The sequence below is a fragment of the Stigmatopora argus genome, chromosome 7 (assembly GCF_051989625.1).
Source record: "Stigmatopora argus isolate UIUO_Sarg chromosome 7, RoL_Sarg_1.0, whole genome shotgun sequence".
In the NCBI taxonomy this organism is placed as follows: Eukaryota; Metazoa; Chordata; class Actinopteri; order Syngnathiformes; family Syngnathidae; genus Stigmatopora; species Stigmatopora argus.
The window spans coordinates 13,362,301-13,384,332 of NC_135393.1; the positions used below are offsets into that span (position 1 = coordinate 13,362,301).

At 44.1% G+C, this 22,032-nt stretch overlaps 1 protein-coding gene across 3 annotated transcripts in view; it reads left to right on the forward strand.

The window, feature by feature from the left end:
- grin2ab (glutamate receptor, ionotropic, N-methyl D-aspartate 2A, b) overlaps positions 1–17,584 on the forward strand; it is an 89,736-nt gene extending 72,152 nt beyond the window's left edge. For all 3 annotated transcript variants that reach the window (XM_077605174.1, XM_077605175.1, XM_077605173.1), the window contains 13 exons: positions 153–358; positions 3,502–3,616; positions 3,675–3,877; positions 5,811–5,979; positions 8,219–8,372; positions 9,746–9,871; positions 10,700–10,929; positions 11,299–11,459; positions 11,604–11,791; positions 12,172–12,410; positions 14,040–14,223; positions 14,693–15,467; positions 15,990–17,584. In XM_077605174.1, the coding sequence (XP_077461300.1) occupies positions 153–358; positions 3,502–3,616; positions 3,675–3,877; positions 5,811–5,979; positions 8,219–8,372; positions 9,746–9,871; positions 10,700–10,929; positions 11,299–11,459; positions 11,604–11,791; positions 12,172–12,410; positions 14,040–14,223; positions 14,693–15,467; positions 15,990–16,926 (3,687 nt within the window). In that variant the 3' untranslated portion in view covers positions 16,927–17,584. The remainder of the gene's footprint in view (positions 1–152; positions 359–3,501; positions 3,617–3,674; positions 3,878–5,810; positions 5,980–8,218; positions 8,373–9,745; positions 9,872–10,699; positions 10,930–11,298; positions 11,460–11,603; positions 11,792–12,171; positions 12,411–14,039; positions 14,224–14,692; positions 15,468–15,989) is intronic.
- Positions 17,585–22,032: the final 4,448 nt, after the last annotated feature.

Consider the following 22,032-nt stretch of genomic DNA (forward strand, 5'->3'; position numbering starts at 1 on the left):
CTGTCACTTAGCTTCACTTTACATAGGGACACCAAAGGAGATCAACTACAATACTAATTGACTTCATCTTGAACCTAAGGAAAGGAAAAACTGCTGAGTACGAATTTTAAATGGTGTTTTTTTTTTTCAATGTCTTTTCCATCACTGCCAAGGCATTTCCTCTCGGTATGATTTCGGTGTCCTACGACGACTGGGAGTACCCGCTGGAGACGCGGGTGCGGGACGGCGTGGGGATCATCTCGTCGGCCGCTACCGCCATGCTTCGGGAGAAGGGCGAACTGCCGGAAGGACAGGGCGGCTGCTACAGTACCCCGTCGGACCGCAGCCCGGGCAAGCTACCACCCAGCGCCCTACGCAGGTTTGTTTTGATGCGTGACCGGACGTTTCGTCGAAAGATGTTTGGTCGAAGGAAAATACTAGATTCTTTCCACCGCTATGCACAAATGGTGTTATTTAATACATTGAAAAAACACGGAATTACACTTTTAGTAGAGAAACTTGGCCTACATGACTTAAAATGTGCATCTAGTATTTCTTTAGATTGCGCAGTACTCTCGTCGCATTACCTTGTTGCAAGTGTTGGTTAAATGAAGTGTGGAAGAATATGAGCGGAAAACAAATTAGATTTAAAATGGTGTCGTAAGTAAAATAGCCAAGGTTGATAACAGCGGTATTTTACTCAATGTAGTTAACAAAGATGCAATACGTTTTACCACACGTTTTTGCGTCGTTACTAGTGCCGTATAAGATGCTTCTGTGGAAAATAAACATGAAGCGAGGTGGCATTTGGTGTGGCATGCGTATGTGTTATTGTCGCATGAGTGGACGCATCGTCGAGATTAAGGCGGATTTGTTCTCCTTTCCTTGTTGCTTGCTTGGACACACTCGCACACACACACACAAGAATTGTGGTGTGCGTTTATTTTCCGTGCATGTGCAACTTCTCTGTCATGATTATACAGCAGGATTATGTTGCGTCGACATGTTGATGTAGAGAATTACAATTCTTGATAACAACCGGCAAAGAATGCAATAAAAATTGGTCCAAAAAAGATTCTGACTCAACAGCCAGTTACATCCGTAGAGTAGGAAGCAAGAGTATCTATTTTGCTATCTTAACAGGAAATCAAAAGGATCTGTGTGAGTTTTGGTGCACTTTTTGAGCACTCGCAACACCAAACTATTTTTTCTGGGTTATTTTCTGGACTATGGATTTCTTTGGAAGCCAATTTATGCAGCACAAGGTCTGTTGCTTGTCTCTCAAAGTCACTTTTGCTGATTTATGACTAGATTGTCCCGCTGCCTCTCCTATTTGCACCAAATATATACATCAACGTGCATTTCTAATATCGCCATAGCTGACAGCTTGATCCAAAATTACTTCCTTAACGCACCCGTCTCTGTCACTATTAGACCGTTTATCTTGCTAACTTATTACATTGAATTTGCATATTTGTCACAACAACTGAATGACTTTTATAGCAAAGTGTGTTTTCCGTCAGCAGCTTTTTTTATCGACCGCCGTTGCCCATCGGAAAGACTTTTACGTTTAATGGAGCCACTCAAGTGTGCAGACTCCAAATTTGAAGCAATTTGGTTTTATTCTGAAAAAAGATGTTCCAAAACAGGAATAAAATATCAGGCCCCATTTAGACTTTGTCTATTAATACTTTTGGGGGAAAGTGCTCAGACTACAATGCAAAAAAGATATACTCTAATAATAGAATATGAGAAACAAACATAGCAAGAAGATAGAGGACAAAAGTGATGGATGACTGAACAAAGTAAAGCTCAAAGAAACAAGGTGAACTTTGAGGTGAAAGCTCTCAATTTTATTTTAAATTACCAATTTGGTATAAGGCTATTAAGGTCAGTACTATACACCAATTAGATACAAGGCTATTTAAGGTACTATGTAGTAGTGTTTAAAAAATAGGGTTCTGCAGCAAGTGAAACCAAAATAAACAAGTTCAAATTTGGTGTGGCCTACCGAGTGGAGGATTTTTTTTTATTTGTGCACTTCATGGTGAAGCTTTAAATCTCATTATACTTCTATAATGACAATAAAGGCATTCAATTAAATTATCTAAATTACTAGCAATTCTGAAGAAAGTAATCCCGATCAAAAAAAGTTGAAATTTAGGTAAGTGGTTAACATTCAACACGTGACCGGACATTTCGTCGATAGACGTTTGGTCGCCCGGACGTTTGGTCGCCCGGACGTTTGGTCGCCCGGACGTTTGGTCGCCCGGACGTTTGGTCCCCCGACGTTTGGTCCCCCGACATTTAGTCCGCGGACGTTTGGTCGCCGGGTTCGCTCGCTGTCAAATTACTGTTGATATTTTGATATTAGATTTTAGATATTAAACTCTCTCTTATGATTATAATTTTGAGAGCTGGTTTCAACAGTAACAACCCGGTGACCAAACGTCCGTTCTACCAAACGTCCGTTCGACCAAACGTCCGTTCGACCAAACGTCCGTTCGACCAAACGTCCGTTCGACCAAACGTCCGTTCGACCAAACGTCCGGTCGACCAAACGTCTTTTGACGAAACGTCCGAATACCTTAACAACAGCATTAATGTAGTTTTCTAAACAGGCTACTGAAGAAAGCCACCTGTGTACTTTGTATTGTATTGAAAAAAATATCAATAATTAATTGGAACAACATGAGCTGAAGCTTCAGCTTATCTGGTTTGTATTTCCGATTTTCCCTGTGAAGGAAACGTGTCGATGTGTGAGTGAGTGAGTGTACATGAGTCCGCCTTGAGTGAGAGCGAACGCGGCTGCGACTCTCAGAAATCAATGCAGTGTTGACGGGTCAGATATGTGCCCTCTGACTTGTCCTCCTCCCACACACATGCGCGCACACGCAAAAAGCTCACACTAGCGTGCACATGCACACAAACACAGTGAGTGAGTGAGGGCAGCATCGATTTGAAGAGGATCTCTCATTCCCGTGGTGATTACTGAACGCTTAACTTGTTATTTCAAAGTTAACTTGCACTCTCACACGTTCAAACACACACAAACACCAGGGATAGCGCAAAAAAAAAAAAGACAGGCAGTCATTCTGAAAAGTTTTACATCCGGTTCCTATTTTTGGACTGCTGTAGTTATCAGAAAAAAACTTCTATTCTTCAAGTTGACTTCTTTTGTTTTTTTTAACTGACCATTCAAGCAGCAACAGTAACTACATAGTTAAAGTACAGTATTTTCCGGACTATAAGTTCCAGATTTTTTTCTAGTTTGGCTGTGCGACTTCTACTTGTGTGAAAATATTCACACTATGCAAATTTTCAAGGTTTCTTCTGATTTTCCACAGCTTACTACATCAAAAGTCACTTTTTTAAAGTGTTTTTTTGTGTTTTCTTGGAGATTTTTTTATCAGACCATTAAGGTGGCACTTGCTACAAGTGCTCATTACTTTAGGCAGCCATTACTGCATATGTTCACATAAAAAGTCAATAACAGGATTGATGAACTGGTGTTTCCTACAGACACATGATGCACGTGTGGAACGATGGCAGGGATTTATCTTTCACCCCCGATGGTTACCAGGCAAACCCCAAGCTAGTGGTCATCGTCTTGAACAGCAAGAGGACATGGGAGAAGGTACAAAGCGTATATTTTTGGAGTACATTGGGATTCAAACCACAGTTTCTCTTTTCAGATGGGTCGCTGGGAGAACGGCACGCTGTCGTTGATGTTTCCCGTGTGGCCACGCTACAATTCTCATGGCGACGAGGATGCCGATGAGAACCACCTGTCCATTGTGACTCTGGAGGAGAAACCCTTTGTCATTGTGGACAACGTGGACATCCTCACCGGGACGTGCATGAGGAACTCGGTGCCCTGTCGCAAACACGTGAAAGAGTAAGCAGACTTTGTCTGTCTTTTAAAGTCGAACGACCACTCAAATTTTAAGAGTGGATTTTTTTTTAAATTGGCAGATTTTATAGCTGTTTCAGTTGATAGATGTGTCAACAAAATGTTTCTGTCCCAACGTTAAATTTCACAGTGAAAGTGTCGTGCGCCTCACAGTCCTGGGATCGGGAGTTCAATCCCCAGTTGGTTCCGACCTTACTGTGAGGAGTTTGTATGTTCTCCCGTGTGGGTTTTCTCTGGGTTATCCGGTTTTCTCCCACATTCCAAAGCATGGGGTGGGCTGTTTGAGCTCTCTAAATTGCCCCTAAGTATAAGTACACTTGCCAAATTTGGTGAGCGTTCATGTCTGATGAGGCCTCCCAAGAAAACGACAAACTTGTCTTGATTATGACATTTGAATATTAAACGGAGCACTGTGATTTGTCATTAATTATGAAATGTTTTTAGGGAGCGATTATCACATATTAGCGATTTGGTCATGATCACATGATCGGCAGCTAATTAGCGCCGTCTCACTGGTCCATGACAATCTGTTTCTTGCGCCATTATTTTGCCGTTAGCGCGTCGCTGAAGCGCAAGGCTAATAATGATCGGTGCATTTATTCATTGTGATTCACGCTCTCCAGTGTGGCTTGTTTTCCCAATATTGCCTTTATTAATTGCTCTTTTCCCTCTATGGACATATCGTAATCATCCAATTCATATTCATGTCCCAGCTGTTTGTGCTTGCAGCGCCTGTGCAATCAAGCATATATGTGGTGTAGAAACAGCGTCGTCACAACTTAAGCTTTCCTATTTTTCCTTCACCCCATTTTATGTGCAACCGTGTAGCAGGAGATTACTCAAGTACATTAAAACCAACAGCACTTTGCTAAGCAAATTGGGTCAAGGATGCTAACGAGACGTTTGGCCATTTCTTATCCAAACTCGTGAATAAATTAAAAGCTGTTTCTTCAGGCGCTCTCCCTCGTGGGACATTCCCCAAACTTTCCTCATGTCCCATTTGGAGTGCTGCCAGTTTCTTTGCCCTCAACCCTGCCGAATTCTCCTGATGTCTACTGACAAGTCATGTCAGAATCAGAGTTTGGATTCTGAATCTGACAAGCCTTCCTGTTACCTGCCTCTTCAACGCTTGACCCGCTTTTTCTCTCGAGTCAGATCCTCTCACTTTATCCCCTGAAAGCGTATAACTGCAGCTCCGTGTCCTATGCGGTTCAGCATGGAAGCAGGAATCCTGTCTTATCCCGTCCGGTTAAGCCGCTGATCTTCCCATCAGGAAACCAGTTTAAGAAAGAAAACCCAGGAGAACAGCGCAAGACTTTGGCTTCCAAACTGGCACACAATCAATTTAACCAAAAAAGGGTGATGAGGTCACGCAGACTGATTGAATACAGTAAGATACATTTTGTCAATTTCAAGTAGTAGCATCCTTAAACCAAGAAGCTGGATTGGGCGTTGACTCTTCACTTCTCACATGAAGAATTCATTACCAAATGACTTGTCCCTAATTTTAACTGGTTGTCCTATAGTAACCAGCACAACCTGCGGCTTTGAGGGAGTTTTGTCTCTGCAGTGTCCTTGTGTTCGTTCATGCATCGCATAACACTGGATGACTTTAACGTCACACATTGCATCGCCATGTGGGCATAACAGGTGATGAAGTCATTCACACGAGGCAAAACTGTCACATCAAATGCACTTTTAACATGCCTCACACTGTGTATTTGTGGGTCCCAGGTGTCCCAATACACACACACAGTCACACACCGCGTATACATTATCCCTAACCAGCTGAGGCCTCACTATCCTTATATGACTACGTACACATACGCAGTAAGTGTATGTGCGAGATGTGTCTTCACTACAAACGCATCAAAACCATGATGTGTATCTGTGTGTGTGTGTGTGTGTGTGTGTGCAGTAACAGCACATCAGGGGGCTCATACATCAAGCAGTGCTGCAAGGGCTTTTGCATAGACATCTTGAAGAAGATCGCCCGCAATGTTAAGTTCACATACGACCTCTACCTGGTCACCAATGGCAAGCACGGAAAGAAGATTAACAACGTCTGGAACGGCATGGTGGGAGAGGTATGGACTCACAAAGTAAACTCACTATCGGCATAATTCTCATCTATTGTCGTTTTCGTTAGCATTCACCATTTTGCAGCACATTTTACGTTGATGAGAGTCTTTTACGTAGAGTGCCTGATACAGTAGTACCACCAACAACCACTACATATTCCCTTTTCCAACAAAGCAATCATAGTAATTATTTACCTACCATTCTTTAATTTTTTTTTCCTAATTTAATTTATTTTTTTACTACCACTGCGACTGTTGGGGGTAGCTGGGGTCCGAATTTACATTTCCTTGCCGTCATAGTGCCTTGAGCCAAACTGTCCTGAACATTTGGCAAGGGAGTCCTCAAACTACATTTGTAAATGGGAATTTTATTCATCATGGATTACTGGATCGCAGTCAAATACTACCATGTATTTTAGTCTGTGGTGCAGAATTAAAACAGTGAAAGTCAATTAAAAAATTATGAGATGGCTCAATCCAAACAATGACTATTGCTACATTTGGGAAAGAGTTATCCACAAACAAAAGCAATAATACAGAGAATTATTAATAACTTTGTACACAAATGGCCACCACACTGCATGTTGGGAATTGGATCGAGAGCAATGCATTCATTTGGAAATAGAGATGTTAAAAGAACACAAAATTAACCAATATGTTTTAGTATTAATTAAGAGGTTAATAATTCATTACAATATGCTGAATATAGTCTTAAAAGTTAAATAGATAAGTACATATTTTTACATTTGGGCAAAGATATGTAGGCAAATAGTCAAGTCAAAAGCCTTTATTGTCATTATAAAACAGCTGCGTATAACGAAATTGTATATATATATATATATATAAATATATATATATGTATATATATGTATATATGTATATATATGTATATATATATATATATATATATATATGTATGTGTATATGTATATATGTATATGTATATGCGTGTATATATATATATATATATATAAATTAATGAATAGGCACCTCTGCCTGAATAATATAAACATTCCAAACAATTCCATGTGTGATACGCAGCGTAATTAATCCCTCACTGCTTGTTATTTCTTGGCCCAGCACACAGACCTCTTGTACCCAATAAAAAACATTTCATATTTCACCATGTCAAATCGATCCCAATTCACGATTAATGGCCTCCCCTTGGCCCAGCTTTTTGAACTGCGTCCCAGTCGTAATAAGTCACAGACTACTTCACCGGCATGCATCACCTCACCAAAGTGTACCAAGTCATTCAGAAAGTAATAAAAGAAAACATCCCTTGAGGACATGGCGCCGTCTTGGCGTCATGTGTCACGATACGTTCATTCCACGGCAAAGATGACAACCGCGTTTTCTTCCTTTTCGGTATGAAAATACCCCCAAACGCTGACTGACATTCATGCTGATGTTTCACTTCGCTCTACGAGGGAGAGGAGAGGAGAGAAAAGAAAGACTGCATGAGTATCGCCTTCTCCTTCCTTTGGCAGGTGTTAGCGTGCAATACTAACCCCAGGATAGGCAGAAGGACTCGCATGACCATATTATATCCATAGTTTGACTTTCATTGTATCACAGTAGTGATTGCTGATGCTAGGTTGATATTTTGGTTTGTAATTTTTGAACAAATGCTCTCTACTGTTCACCATTATCAAATGTTATTCCTCTTGCGTTCCGCCTATCCTCACAGGGGTCGCGAGGGTGCCGGTGTGAAATGTTTCTTTTGTAACCATATGGAATTTTACATTAACACCGCCTATGGGTTAAGGCGTGCGCGTCACCGCCTATTTTTCTGTCACGAGATCTTATTTCAATAAAACCTGCGGAGCAGTACGGGGAGGGCGGAGACCACGTGAAGAGCGCAGGAAGATTGAACTATCTGTTCCTCTCTCTCCGTGCTCCCCTTCTGCAGAAGTGGTTAAAAAAACCTCATTCCATCTGTCTTAGTGTACTTACTTGTGTTCGACCTTATTGAATGTTCAGCATGGACCTGACAGCCGGAGCCAATGAACTACGGGCAGTAGGCAGCGTACATTCTGAATAGTTTACGACCCATTCGCATATGTTAATATTTGATAGTGTTCGAATCTTTCAGTCATATTTAGGACCATTTTATGAAGCGTTAAGGTAGCTGGGATAGGCTCCAGCATGCCTGCGACCCTTGTGAGGATACACGGAACACAAAATGAATGAAGAATGAAGTATTTTTTCTCTGGCTGAGTACGCCTCTCCTATGACCCACCAGGTGGTGTACAAGAAAGCTGCCATGGCGGTGGGCTCTTTGACTATCAACGAGGAGAGGTCAGAGGTCATTGACTTTTCCGTGCCGTTCGTGGAGACGGGCATCAGCGTCATGGTGTCACGAAGCAATGGGACCGTCTCACCATCAGCCTTCCTAGGTAACAAAAAAACTTTATTATTCTGCTGGAAATACCAAACATTTGAAATATGAAGTTGATTCCCCGTGAATACACCCACAAACACTCAGTATTCGCACATTTTCAATTCAATCCAATGGGGAATCGTACGTTGCTGTGTGCTTTGGGTGTACACTAGCACCAAGAATCCGGATTTTCTTTGAGATATCTGGGAAAGCTACTGGTGATCCAAGGACTGGATTGGAAAAGTAGCTGTAGTATTCCTGGGGGAATTGATTTTTATATATTTTAGGTCTCGTGTCAAAGTGGTGGCATGGGGGCCAAATCTGGCCCGCCGCATCATTTTGTGTGGCCCGGGAAAGTAAATCAGGAGTGCCGACTTTCTGTTTTAGGATCAAATTAAAATGAAGAGTATAGATGTATATTAAATTTCCTGATTTTCCCCCTTTTAAATCAATAATTGTAATTTTTTAATCATTTTTTTCTGTGTTTTTAGTTCAAAAACCATTTTGTAAAATCTAAAAATATATTAAAAAAGCTAAAATAAACATTGTTTTAGATCTATAAAAAACTGAATATTCAGGCCCTTTAATCCAGTTCATTTAATCCATTTATAAAAAACAAATCTAAATATTATATCTAAAATGGTCCGGCCCAGGTGAAATCAAGTTGACGTTAAAGCGGCCCGCGAACCAACCCGAGTCTGACACCCTTGCTTTAGGTCATAAAGGGTTGTAATATAGGCTGATTGTACTATACAAGAGACGTGGATTGTTCTTGTGAGGTGATGGAAAATTTGGCGTGACTACAAAAATGGAGGATTACGGGCTAGAAGATTGCACCGTTCCACGCCACAGAAGTGGTGGTGGCTTAAAAGGAGAGGTTACAAAACAGGGTCACTGAGCGATGCAAATATCGTTGAGTGTGTGTGTTGCGGCAGGGTATCAGTGATGGTTCAGTATCTCTGGCGTTCATATTAGAGGCACCTCAGCGCGCAATCTTTCAGGGTTGGCTCACCCTAGCAGTCGCATACTTAACAGATACACACACTCACACAGACACACTTTGTCTGGGTTCGGAATCAGTGTGGGTTTGATCCCCTTTCCTCCTCCTCCTTTAGCTCGCCTTCTCTGGAGTAATAAGAAATATGCAAATAATCTCTTTCAAAACTACTCTGACTATTTCTTTCTCTTTGTTTTGATTTTTTTCTTGTTTCTTCATCTTCATTCTTCTTTCTTTCCCCTCATCTTTTTCCACTCTAAACTCTTGTGCTTTTCTTACTTCTCCCTTTTCATTGTTCTTCTTCTTTTTCCATCCTCATGGTTCTCCCCTTTGGCCTCCTCCGTTCCTCATCTCCCCCCCTGCGCCCTACCGCTGACCCCTCACTGCCTCAGAGCCCTTCAGCGCATCTGTTTGGGTGATGATGTTTGTGATGCTGCTCTTGGTCACGGCCATCGCTGTCTTCCTTTTCGAGTTTGTCTCTCCGCTGGGCTTCAACCGCAATTTGGCTCAAGGCAAAGGTATGAACACACAAAGACGCACAAACGTACCAACGCAGAGGAGAGGCATCCGAGCATCCTTCCTTCCTGACTCGGCCCCCCGGAGGTGCGGCAATGTTGCTATTATTACGCTGACTTTTGGCAAGTGTCTGTTGCTAATACGTTCCCAAAGCGTCCGTACGCCTGCGAAATGAGCCCAGAGTCAATTAGACAATTTTATTTTTAGCCTCATTTGATGTGAATGATGTTTTTCCTCATTGTTGCAAAAGGTTTTGCCTCATTTGCCGACCCCGTAGGACACTGATGACAACTCTAAACCAGGCCAAATTGACTCAAAATAAAAGAAAGGGATCATTTTCATTATTGAATTCATTTTAGTTCCATTTTTATAGTTGGAATACATTTGGTGATTGTAACTATTTCTAGTTATATAGCAAATATTACATTCAAGTTTTGTGTATTTTTTTTAAATAATTCTATAAACAATATATTATTCTGATTATGTTTTATTTTAAACGTAGTATTTTTCCATTTATTTTCTTGATAAACATTTAATATTTGATTTATTTCCTCACTTAGTTTTCTTGTACTTTTTGATTGATTTCAAAAATGAAAATCTCATTCAGTACATCTGACAAAATCCCCTAATATAACTAATATAAATTAGACTATAAATTAGACTATAATCTACCACGCACTAAAGCTTAGGTGAAACTCATATTATAGTAGCTTGTCAACATTATATAGAACAAAGCTGACAAGGCAGAATATTATTTATCTTCACAAACTTGAACCCCACAGAGGTCAGCGTCCAGAGTGTATCAAAGTTTTTCTTCTGGCCCTTTCCAGATCCCCATGGTCCGTCGTTCACCATCGGCAAGGCCATTTGGCTTCTTTGGGGTCTGGTCTTCAACAACTCTGTTCCGGTGCAGAACCCCAAAGGCACTACCAGCAAGTTCATTGTGTCCGTGTGGGCCTTCTTCGCCGTCATCTTCTTGGCCTCGTATACCGCCAACCTGGCCGCCTTTATGATCCAGGAGGAATTTGTGGACCAGGTCACCGGACTCTCTGACAAGAAGGTAGCATAACTGCCCCAAACATTGCAGTAATTGGCGCAACAGCGGCATTGGCGCTTTTATAGACTCATTCTCACAACGGCAACACTTGGTCAAGCGTGAATATTATGAAAAATTCTAATTAATACGGAACTTTGCCAGTGAATTTTACTCATCATAGACTTCAGTGGGTGGTCGTTCAGCCACTTCCTCTGAGTCATTGTTAAATGGAATCGTTTTACTAAGGGCGCGCTCAGTTTAACTTTCATCCGGCGGAACTCGGGTCGCTTAGCTTGCAAACACAAAAACACTGCAGAAATAAAAGTGTGGGTCTCAGCAGATGTTTCAAACACTACAAGGTTGCTGATGACTGATCACCTTGTACTCTTGCAGTTTCAGAGTCCCTACTCGTACTCGCCGCCATTCCGATTTGGCACGGTGCCCAACGGAAGCACCGAGCGCAACATCCGCAAAAACTACCCGGACATGCACCAGTATATGACCAAGTACCACCAAACTGGAGTGCAGGATGCCCTGGTCAGCCTGAAAACCGGGTAAATTGCCGCATTCGAACCACAATAAAAAGTTAGGAGTGTTCTGTTCTTCAAATTGAGCGGTGGCGAAAACGTGTTAGTACTTGACGGGGAATTCATTGATTGCAACATCATGGTGTCCGCTTTGCTGGTGTTTCGGGGCAGGAAGCTAGATGCTTTCATCTACGACGCGGCGGTGCTCAACTACATGGCGGGCCGAGACGACGGCTGCAAGTTGGTGACAATCGGCAGCGGCTACATCTTTGCTACCACCGGATACGGCATCGCGCTGCAGAAGGGCTCCTATTGGAAGCGACTGGTGGACCTGGCCATCCTCGGCATCATTGGCGACGGTTCGTTAGCTTCGCATTAACCCCTACGCTTCCAAAGAAAATACTTCATCATCATTACTGCCTCTTCATCCGCCTGTGCACATGCAATGCGACAGCACGTCAAGAAGCTGACCAGACAAGAATCACGGTGGAAAAAGCACTAAAGTGCTTCTTAACCGTCACATACACACTGTGATGATCGTTCAGGATCAATCCATCACTATCAATTCCTTAGCCTCCTCCCAATGACGTGCCATTACATGTCCATTTATTAGCCTCCTCCTCTCGCCTGCTTTGACCCGCCTTCAATTCCCCTTTCTCTTCTGTTTTCTCGCAATTGCTTTTTACCTCCCTCAATCTGTCTTTTTATTTCCCTTCCTATTTTGAATTCCACCACACAGGCGAAATGGAGGAGCTGGAGGCGCAGTGGCTGACGGGTATTTGCCACAATGAGAAAAACGAAGTGATGTCTAGTCAACTGGACGTGGACAACATGGCGGGCGTCTTCTACATGTTGGCTACGGCCATGGGGCTGGCCATCCTCACCTTCATCTCCGAGCATCTCTTCTACTGGCGTCTGCGCTACTGCTTCACTGGCGTCTGCTCGGGACGTCCCGGACTGCTCTTCACCATCAGCAGGGTGAGTGAGGACTGTTCTTCACGTAGGATTTTATAGCACCGTTAGAGTTTGGGGATGCTACAGCGAGGGGCGGTCCCACTACTCCGTGACCAAGCTATCCTATTTCAACGCATACACTACACTGCCCTCACCTGACTATCCAAATTAATGTTTGCCAGTCAGGATCAAATTGAATTGAATGCTTTTACTGTCATAAGTATAATGAGATTTAAAGCTTTCACCACATAGTGCACAAATAACAACAGTAGTCAGACAAATACATTATCAATAAATAAGTAGGTACAAGTGAGGTCAGCAGAGCGGAGCAGGCTTGTTCCGTCTGAAGTCCAGGATGAGTTCCATGGTTTTGGAGACGTTGAGCCCCAAGTTGTTGAGAGTGCACCACTCGCTGAGTCTATGGACGCATCAACAAAGAAACAAACACACAGATGATCAATGTATAGTAATGATGAATAAATAATCACTCAATAGTAATAGCTAAATAAGTGGTCAACATATTAAATAAGTAGTATAAGTAGTGGTGATAAGTCTTGATTAGGTCCTAGGTGCAGAACTCAAGTGTAGTATGGTGACAGCTCTTGGGAAGAAAGTGTTCTTGAGTCTGTTTGTCTTGGTTGTTATGGCTCTGTAGCACCTTCCAGAAGGCAGCAGGTTGAAGTGGTGGAAGCCGTGATGCGTATTGTCTTTTATAATGCTCTCTGCCCTTCTAAGGCACTGGGATTTGTAGTAGCTGGGCAGGGTAGGTAGGGGCAGTTGATGATGTTTTGGGCTGTGTTGATCACCATCTGCAGCCTATTGTTTTCTAATTAACTATTTTTACTTTGAAATATGTTTGTATGGCTTATATTTTTTTTCCTCTTCATTGTGCATTATTTGGCTTGTGCAACTTATAGTCAAGTGCAACTTAAAGTCTGAAAAATATCATATAAAGGTAGGAAGTTTGGCCCACCTACTTTCTTTTGGTGTAGCTCTTGGGGTGGGTACTCCTCCTCGTTCGTGCAGATGGCTCGGTTTGGGGTTTCTGGGCTCCGTCCTAAAATGGACAAAAGAAACGCAAGGGCAGAACGCCATTGGGGAATTGTGACAAGAGCTTCTCAATGACCGTCCTCCTCGCAAGTGAAAATCCAAAAGGATGTCGTCCCTCTTCATTTCTACATGCTTTTATGGATGTTTAAACGGCAAACCTGACAATTGGCTATGGCTGCAGGCAGTGGGGCTTTAAAACAAGCTAAAGACTAACATTTTCTCCATCACAAAAATGCGAGACAGGGTATGCATCATTTTTAGGGGGGGTGATGCAGGTGTGGTGTGTGCATAAACATACTTACACACACGCATACGCAAACACCTAAGTGACCACATCTAGAGTTCATTATTCATGTGTCGTAAGGGTGTTGCAGAGCTTTTATTCCAGATGAACAGCATTTCACACGTCAAGTGTTTTACAAAAAGCGCCCTTGTGTGTGACAGTGTGATGGCATGGAGTTTAAGTGTCTGGAGGAGGAACATCTCCTTGCACTCAAAGGCGTCCCGTGCTGACATCATTGCCTCAATTAAACCCAGATGAAGTCCTAAAGAAAAGTCTTTGGTGAAGTATCTCTTGTCTTTTGCCCCTTTTTTGTTCTTTAGGGCATTTGGAGCTGCATCCACGGCGTTCACATCGACATGAAGAAGAAAGCACCCGAGCTGGGCTTCAGCCCTCAGGCCAATATGCTACACCTGCTCAAGTCGGCCAAATCCCTCGCTATGTCGTCGCCTAAACGCAACACGGTGGTGGTTCAGCCCAGCATCCTTGACGTCATGACCGGAAAAGGTCTCATGGGGTCCACATATTATCATGTTGGCGGTTGGGAGGACTCTTACAAGTCCAAAGAGACTTATGATTTGGGGCTTGAGATTGGCAGTGGGATTTAGAGACTGCATAGGATTTTAAAGTAGTGTTTCACACCAGACTCTTTCAAAGCAAGGTTGTGATTTTTAGATTAGGGTTTACAGCCTGGGTGACAAATGTAGGAATATGTTCTCCTGCTCCTCCTTTCAAATTAAAAGGTTCAAGCCAGGGTAGGGTTTTAAAGCTTTAGTTTTTGAGGACTGTGATGTGATTTCTTAACAAGTTGAGCATTTCTAATTATGATTTTCGATTCAGGATTTCAAGCCTTTGTTAGGCTAGCGTTCTGAATTAGGACTCGGAATGAGTAGGGTTTCAAATCAATGATGAAACACACTTGCGGTGGGCGTGGGCGCGCATACGCGCACATTCACCACCTCTCCTTGTCTCCTAGGTAACCCGCTGCACAGCCTCGCTCCAAAGGGTCCTGGTCTCTATAGCAACGCTGGTGGTCCTCAGGCCTTCCTGTCTCTGTCTGGGCGCCACAAGAACCTCCTGAACAATGCGGCGCCCTTTGCGGCTCCGCAGAAAACACCTGGCCACCAGACGAGCCCCACCAACAACCCGCAGCTGTCCGTCACCAACGACAACGGCAAGACCCGCCCCGGAACTGGAGGCCCACCATCTAAGCCCCGGGCCCTCTGGAAGAAAAGCGTGGAGACCTTGAAGACGCAGCCCGCAGGGGCAGCACCGGGCGGCGGCCCTAGCCCATCTGCAACCTCAGCAGCGGCACCGCCGTCTATGAAGAGTCAACGCTATCTCCCGGAAGAACCGCCACCCCCGCCCCACTCGGACATCTCGGAGTGCTCCAGCCGGCCCGCGTCGCACAAAGACTCCGATTCCATGGTGGCGAGGAGCGGGTTCAAGTCCGTGAACCATCTTAGGAAGCGGGGAGGTGGCGGCGGAGGAGCCAACGGCGCCAAGATTTACTCCATCGATTCCGACCAAGCCAGCCTGCAGTCGGCACCGCCGTACCAGCGCGACAGTCAAGGGGGCAGCGACGAATGCCCGTACCCGCCCGACCTATTCCCCACTGATGGCACGTACTCACACAAGAGTGATGCGCCCATCCTGCAGTTAAGCGCGTCCTTGCTGCACCACAGCCACAGTGCAGAGGCAGACTTGCACTCAATGAAGGACAAGAAGTACAGCACCTACACCCACAGCAGGTACAAATCATTCCAATGTCAAAAGGAGTGCTCTTTATTTTTGAGACAGTCTTACGCATGGGTGTCCCAGTGATGAGTGGTTGGTGCATCGGCCTCACCGTTCTGGGGTCGAGGGTTCGATCCCAGATGGGGCCTTATTGTGTGGAGTTTGCATGTTCCCCCCCGGGCTTGTGTGGGATTTCTCCAGGTACTCCGGTTTCCTCCCACATCCCCAAAACATGCTTGGTAGGCTGGTTGAACACTCTAAATTGCCACCATGTATAATTGTGAGTGTGAATGGTGGTCTGTCTCCCTGTGCCCTGCGATTGGATGGCTAATGATTCAGGGCGTCCCCTGCCTGGTGGCCGTAGTTGGCTGGGATAGGCCTCCAGCACCCCCTGCGACTCTTGTGAGGATAAGCGCTTGAGACATTGAATGAATAAATGTTACGCATGGCTTTGTACGACTACAGGAAACGTATGGACTAGAACTTAATTCTAACTCCAACTACATTTGACTATTTTTTGGTTTTTCTCCCACCAGCGCAAAGGACAAGTCTAGCAGCTCATTCGAGGCCCCCGGTTCGGCTATCGGCTCCCAGGGCGTGCGCCCGGGCCACTGCCGCTCCTGCCTGACCAAGCTGAGTGGCTACTCGGGTCTATACACGGTGCGTTCCCCGCAGGCCCGTTGCGATGCCTGCGCCCACCTTGGCAACCTGTATGATATCAGCGAGGACCACCTGAACTACTCGCATGCTGCCGACATGTTCGCGCACTTCCTCCCCCAGAGCCAGTTGGGTATGGTAGGCGAGGGCGATGACCTGGTCAGCCACTTCGAGCCGCCACCCTGCTCGCCGTCTGCACTGACTGCCGCCTCCTCGCCCGTGGCGCAGCATTTGCAGCTCAGTCGCCAGCACTCTTACGAAAACGTGCTTCCGGATGGCGTCACCCACCTGCGGGGAATGGGCCTCCCCGATCTGGACCGGGAGATGACCCTGGACGAGGGTGCCTATGCCAACGTGCTGACCATGCGCTCCGACCGACCCTACAGTGGACGGAGTCCGCCCTCGCCTTCGCCGTCTCACCACCACAGCTTGGACGCCCCCCTCCCCCTGCCCCGCCGCTCCAAGAGCCTCTTCCCCGACAGGCCCTCGCACAACCCCTTCCTCCAGTCGGCGGCCGGCACAGCGCAGCGTGAGTCCGCCGTTCATGCCCATACTCTGGCCCAGACCGCCACCCGACCACTCTACAAGCAACGCCTGCCTCTCTCGCTTACCTTGGGCAAACACGGAGGCCAACACGCCAACCACCACGTGGACCCGCCAATGTTCTATCCCCAACAGGAGCCCCCTATGGTGGCCTATATCATGCCGCCCGCCGCCCAGCCCATGAGCTACGTCACGGCGCCACGAGCTTCCAGCGCCGGCGGCAACCGGCCCCGCTTGTACCGACGCATGCCCAGTATCGAGTCTGACGTGTAAAACTCTCCACGTCCTGTCCCTCTCACACACGCACAATTCTGGAACGCTGGACCCCTGACCCTCTCACCAGCCATTCCGGGAGCAAGGGGAATTAACCGGCCCCCCGGCCCTCTTTTCTGTGTCTTGTAAAAGCACACACAGCCTTGATGCAGGAGTAAACGACAAACTCAACAATTGGGGGTGGCTGTGTGTTCTGGGGTCTCGACAACCCAATATAAACACACATACTGATGCACACATGCACGCATACACACACACACACACACACACACACACACTGTTTACACATGAGGAAAGACTGTTTGATGATGTTGATGTCAGCCAATCAAACATTCCAAACTAAATCAGTAAATATTTGCTCTCATGTGAAATCCAAGATTGACATCACACACACTAACACGCGCACATACACACATTCTATATAGCATTTAGCATCCTAGCTTCCTTCCTCATTAGCTCCTAGCCTTCAGGTCACACACTTGCATGCTTCCTGAACTGCCCTGTACTTCTCTCACACACATATGCAGGGTTATATATGCGCAAAAGCACACATACACGTGTGCATAAAATGTGCAAGTGTGTGTCGGTGCACGCGCATGTGTGTGCGTGTGTGTGTATGTATGTGTGTGTGTGTGTGCGTGCGTGTGTGTGTGCGCGAGTTTGTGTGTGCGCGAGTGTGTGTGCACGAGTGTGTGTGTGTGTGTTGATACAGCGAGCTAGTCTAGCCTTTGTGCACTTTGTACATTTTCTAACCTGCCACCAAACACGAACCAAAAACAAACACTTTTTGATACTCACACAATTCGCTGGATTTGATGTTTTTTCTTTTTTTTTTTTTCTTTTTCTTTTGGCTGTGGTGGCGAGTGTTATCTAACAAGTACAGAATCATATCTCTTTTTAGTGGCTTCATACTTACACGTGCGTACGAGAGTGCGTAGACCTCTTGGAGTTATAGCTTAGCAGTGGATTCAAAAGTCAGTTTTTTGCCAAATTTGTAATGCAAAGATACAATGCATTTCATGGAATCTCAAACAACAACAAAAAATTAATAACACAGTATCTGAGACCAGGGTGTGGATGACCGACCCCTTTGTCCCGATTGAGGGGGCTTAGATCCTAACCTAAAATAAAACTAAATAAATATCTAGATTAAAAAAAATAAGTGTTATGGTGTCATCTGCCTTAATATGCATCATTTAGAAGTTGTACTTGAATAAAGGCACCTTTGATATAGTGTTATCACTTCACCTTAGAATAACATCTTCATTGAAGCCATCCTCCTTAATAAGAATAAAGGCACTCAATTCAATGTTACGTCTTATTATGATTTCATCCGTCTTCAAATTCTGCTGCTGCTGCTGCAGGATGAAGTTTAAGGGGTCTTGGGATAGGCTTTGTTTCGATTTATCTACTTCAACTGCCCTCTGGTGCATTTTTCAGAGGCTATTTTGGATTGAGACGGCTTTGCATGGGTTATTATGCCATTTGTCTTCAAATGTTGTATCCAACTGATGCGTATCTAGGAACGTCCCTTCATACGGATAGTGTTGTGATGTCATCAGCCTTCAAATACAACCTCAGAGAGGGGTATATTTCCTAAAACCCATGATTTAAGTGCTGTTATGACTCAATTTACCTTCATATCCAAACTTTATGGGATGCAGTTGAACTATTAAAGCCTTTCTGTTGGAGTTATTGTCATTTGCCTTCAGATGTGTTCTCCTAAAGATGCAGCTGAAGATTCTAATGTATTTGAAGGAGATTTCAATTGAAGATTTTTTCCCCTACTATTATGACACCATCATCCCAACAAATCAACCATAGCATGATCATTTCTTTTTAAATGTGGCATCTTAATGAGGCACTTGAAACGTTTTTATATCGTAAAGGCGTCATCCTCCTTTAGATGCAACCGTAAGAGGCTGCACTTGAATCCAGAGCTTTGGTTTCATTTCCCTTTTAAAAGTGGCCATCAAAAAATATTTGAAGGAGCAATTGATATAAAATGTCTTACCTGTCTTACACCCACAAGTGCAGCATTCTTCCAATCAAGACGATGTTCAAATGGTGTCACATTATGATAGGTCTTCAAAGACAACATCTGAGGGACACATTTAAGGTAGCATGTGATTTGGGCAACATTTTTTTTTGTATGGCGATATGACATCTTCTTCAAATTTGATGATTATTTCGATTTTAAAAAACAACCTTCCAATTAGGACAACCTTATGATGTCATCGGCGTTCATATGGATCCTGCAAAGGACGCTGACCCTCAATTGAGACACAATAATATTAACAAACGATATACTTATCAGACTTCACTGACGACTTTAAGAGGGAGCTAACCAGGATTTGGAGGATAAAAACAAATGGAACTATCCTCTCAAACCCTGACACACACGTGCACACGCCAGCATCCTTGTGTACAATCTCATGTGATGGCTGCACACATTCATAATGGCCTAGTGTGAGTAATATGCACAATATCAGGTTGCAATATTATGACATTTATGTACAGGCATTTTTGTTTTTGTTCTTTGCGTTGGGTTTGTTTGGATTTGAATGGTCTAAATGCTTCATTTCAATGACAACTTTTTATTCTTATGATGATAAACTAGCATGTTTTAGATTCTCATGTGAGGTTTTTTTTTTCATTTAATTTATTTAGATTCCAGCTGTGATGTCAGTGGTAGTTCGCACATGGGAATCAATGAGTGTGCGGTTCCGAGTCCGCCCACCGGGTACTCTTTCACTAGGAGTCTGTGCTGTTTCACCTCGTTTGTGTGAGTGTGTGTGTTTTACACCAAACAGGCATTTATGTAAGACAATGGGTGAAGTTTGTGTGTCTCTGCGTACTTTTCTGTTCTGTTTCCCTTCATCCCACTCATAACATTTGACCGACTCATGTAACACAACACACACACCGCTGCGTGTGTGTGTGTGGGTCTGTGTTGTACCATCACTGGCAATTTTTTCACTTTTTTCCCAAATTGCATGACTGTGCTGGTGTTTCTGTTGGTTTTTTTTCCTTTTCTCTTTTTTCGACCAGGATGCAAACACACTGACACATACACACACAGTCCAACACAATGACTAGTGTTGTGGTTGCGTGTGATTGTAAACGGTATGTGTGTGCTCTTGCTCTCACTTGTGTATAAGTTCAGGGGTTTCTAAGATTCTGGTTGTGTTGTACATAAGACTTGTCACTCTGTACCTCTGTACAATGTGTAAATAAGTAAAGGTTACATTTTTCTAAATGTTCATCTCTTACTTGCGTGTTGCGTTAAAATGAACACAAACCTTGACTGGCACATTGATATTTCTGTCTGTGTCCAATGTGGTCATCAATGGCTGCTGGCTGTGCAGGTTTTTGTTCCAACTTTTCCAGTATAGACACTTTAACCAATGAGGTTTTTTTCCCTGAAACAAGCAATATTTGACTATTAATGGATTACCGTTGTAGACACCAGATTGGGTAAAATTTGTCTTGTTCAGTTGAAATGAAAACCTGCAAAAAAAACACTAAAAATAAGATGATTTGAAACAATTATGATTGAAATTAGAGGACAAACAAACAACCAGTCGCACTCAGTCGTACCGCCATCAGCTCTGGGGTCCTGGGTTCAAATCCAGGTCAGTCCACTTGCGTGGAGTTTGGATGTTCTCCCCAGGCCTGTGTGGGTTTTCTCCGGGTACTCTGGTTCCTTCCCACATTCCAAAAACATGCTTGGTAGGCTTGTTGGACACTAGATTGCCCCTAGGTATGAGTGTTAGGGTGAATGGTTGTCAGTCTAATGATTCAGGGTGTCCCACGCTTTTGGCCCGAATTCAGCTGGGATAGGCTGCAGCACCCCCAGCGACCCTAGTGAGGATAAAGCGGTTCAGCAAATGAATGAATGGGTCACCACCAATGTTCCCTCTAATTTTTTGTTTGTCTGGGGAGAAAGACAACCTCCCTGAGCACACTGAGTACTAGTCTGAGCAACATCATCATTGCTCCGCTATGGGCACACACCAGTATCACACCTGCCATAAGCAGGTGCATGTCTACTACACATAAATGATTTGGTAATAATAAAATGTAATGATTAATATCTATGAATGGGCGGCCCGGCGGATGAGTGGGAAAAAAATGGGATTTTTTTTGTGCGCTCCATATGATTTGCTGTGCGCAGAGAAGACGAGAGTAGTGCGCAATTGCGCATGAGCGCAGCTTAGAGGGAACATTGGTCACCACAGTGAGTCACTTGCATGATTTGTTCGACTGAGTTTTTACACTGGATACCCTTTTGAAGACCCAAGTAGGCGTCCATAACGAGACAGAATACTTTCAGAAAACCTTGAAAGAAAGTTTAGCAGACGTCTTGGGAACTAAACGAGGAAGTAAGGCCGGAAATAACCTAGAAGCTACACTTGGGAAAACTATGTACAAGTACAGTACACACATTTGGAACATTCAGTATGACTCAGAGGATTATTTTAGGGAATCTGCTCCAGACCTTTATTGTGCACTTGGCTTTCCTAACACACAGTCAGTGTGTGTTTTCTGGAAGGGAAAAAAAATCTATAAATATATATTGGGTGCTGTTCTCCCTCAGGAGATGGACGGTCTTAATTTGAGCTGTATCGGGACACACTATCACGTGTGTACACGCATGCACGCTCGGACGAAAATCAATGGACTTTTAACAACAAGCGAATGGAGTTATGCATTTGGTTGTGAAAAAAAACATTTGTCCACGTTCCAAATGTGCATATCCACGTATTTTTCCATATTTGTCAAACATAAAAGGTGCTGACATGATCCATCTGCTTGACTTATGCAAGATACGGTAACACACATGCACACAGGATGAACATCCTACTTTGAACATGACGACTATTGACTTTCTGATGATCATCATCATCATGATGATGATGACCAACGAGGCAAGTTGGACTTTTACAGAGCAGCTGCAGCCGTTTGGCACTTTGTGCCATTGCTGAAATGCTCATTAAGAAGCAACCAGCCTACACAGTTTACACACGTGTGTGTGAAGTAGTGTGTGTTGCCATGGAGGGAGGTAGCACGGCGTGTCAGCCTACACGCTAAACAAAGCCATGA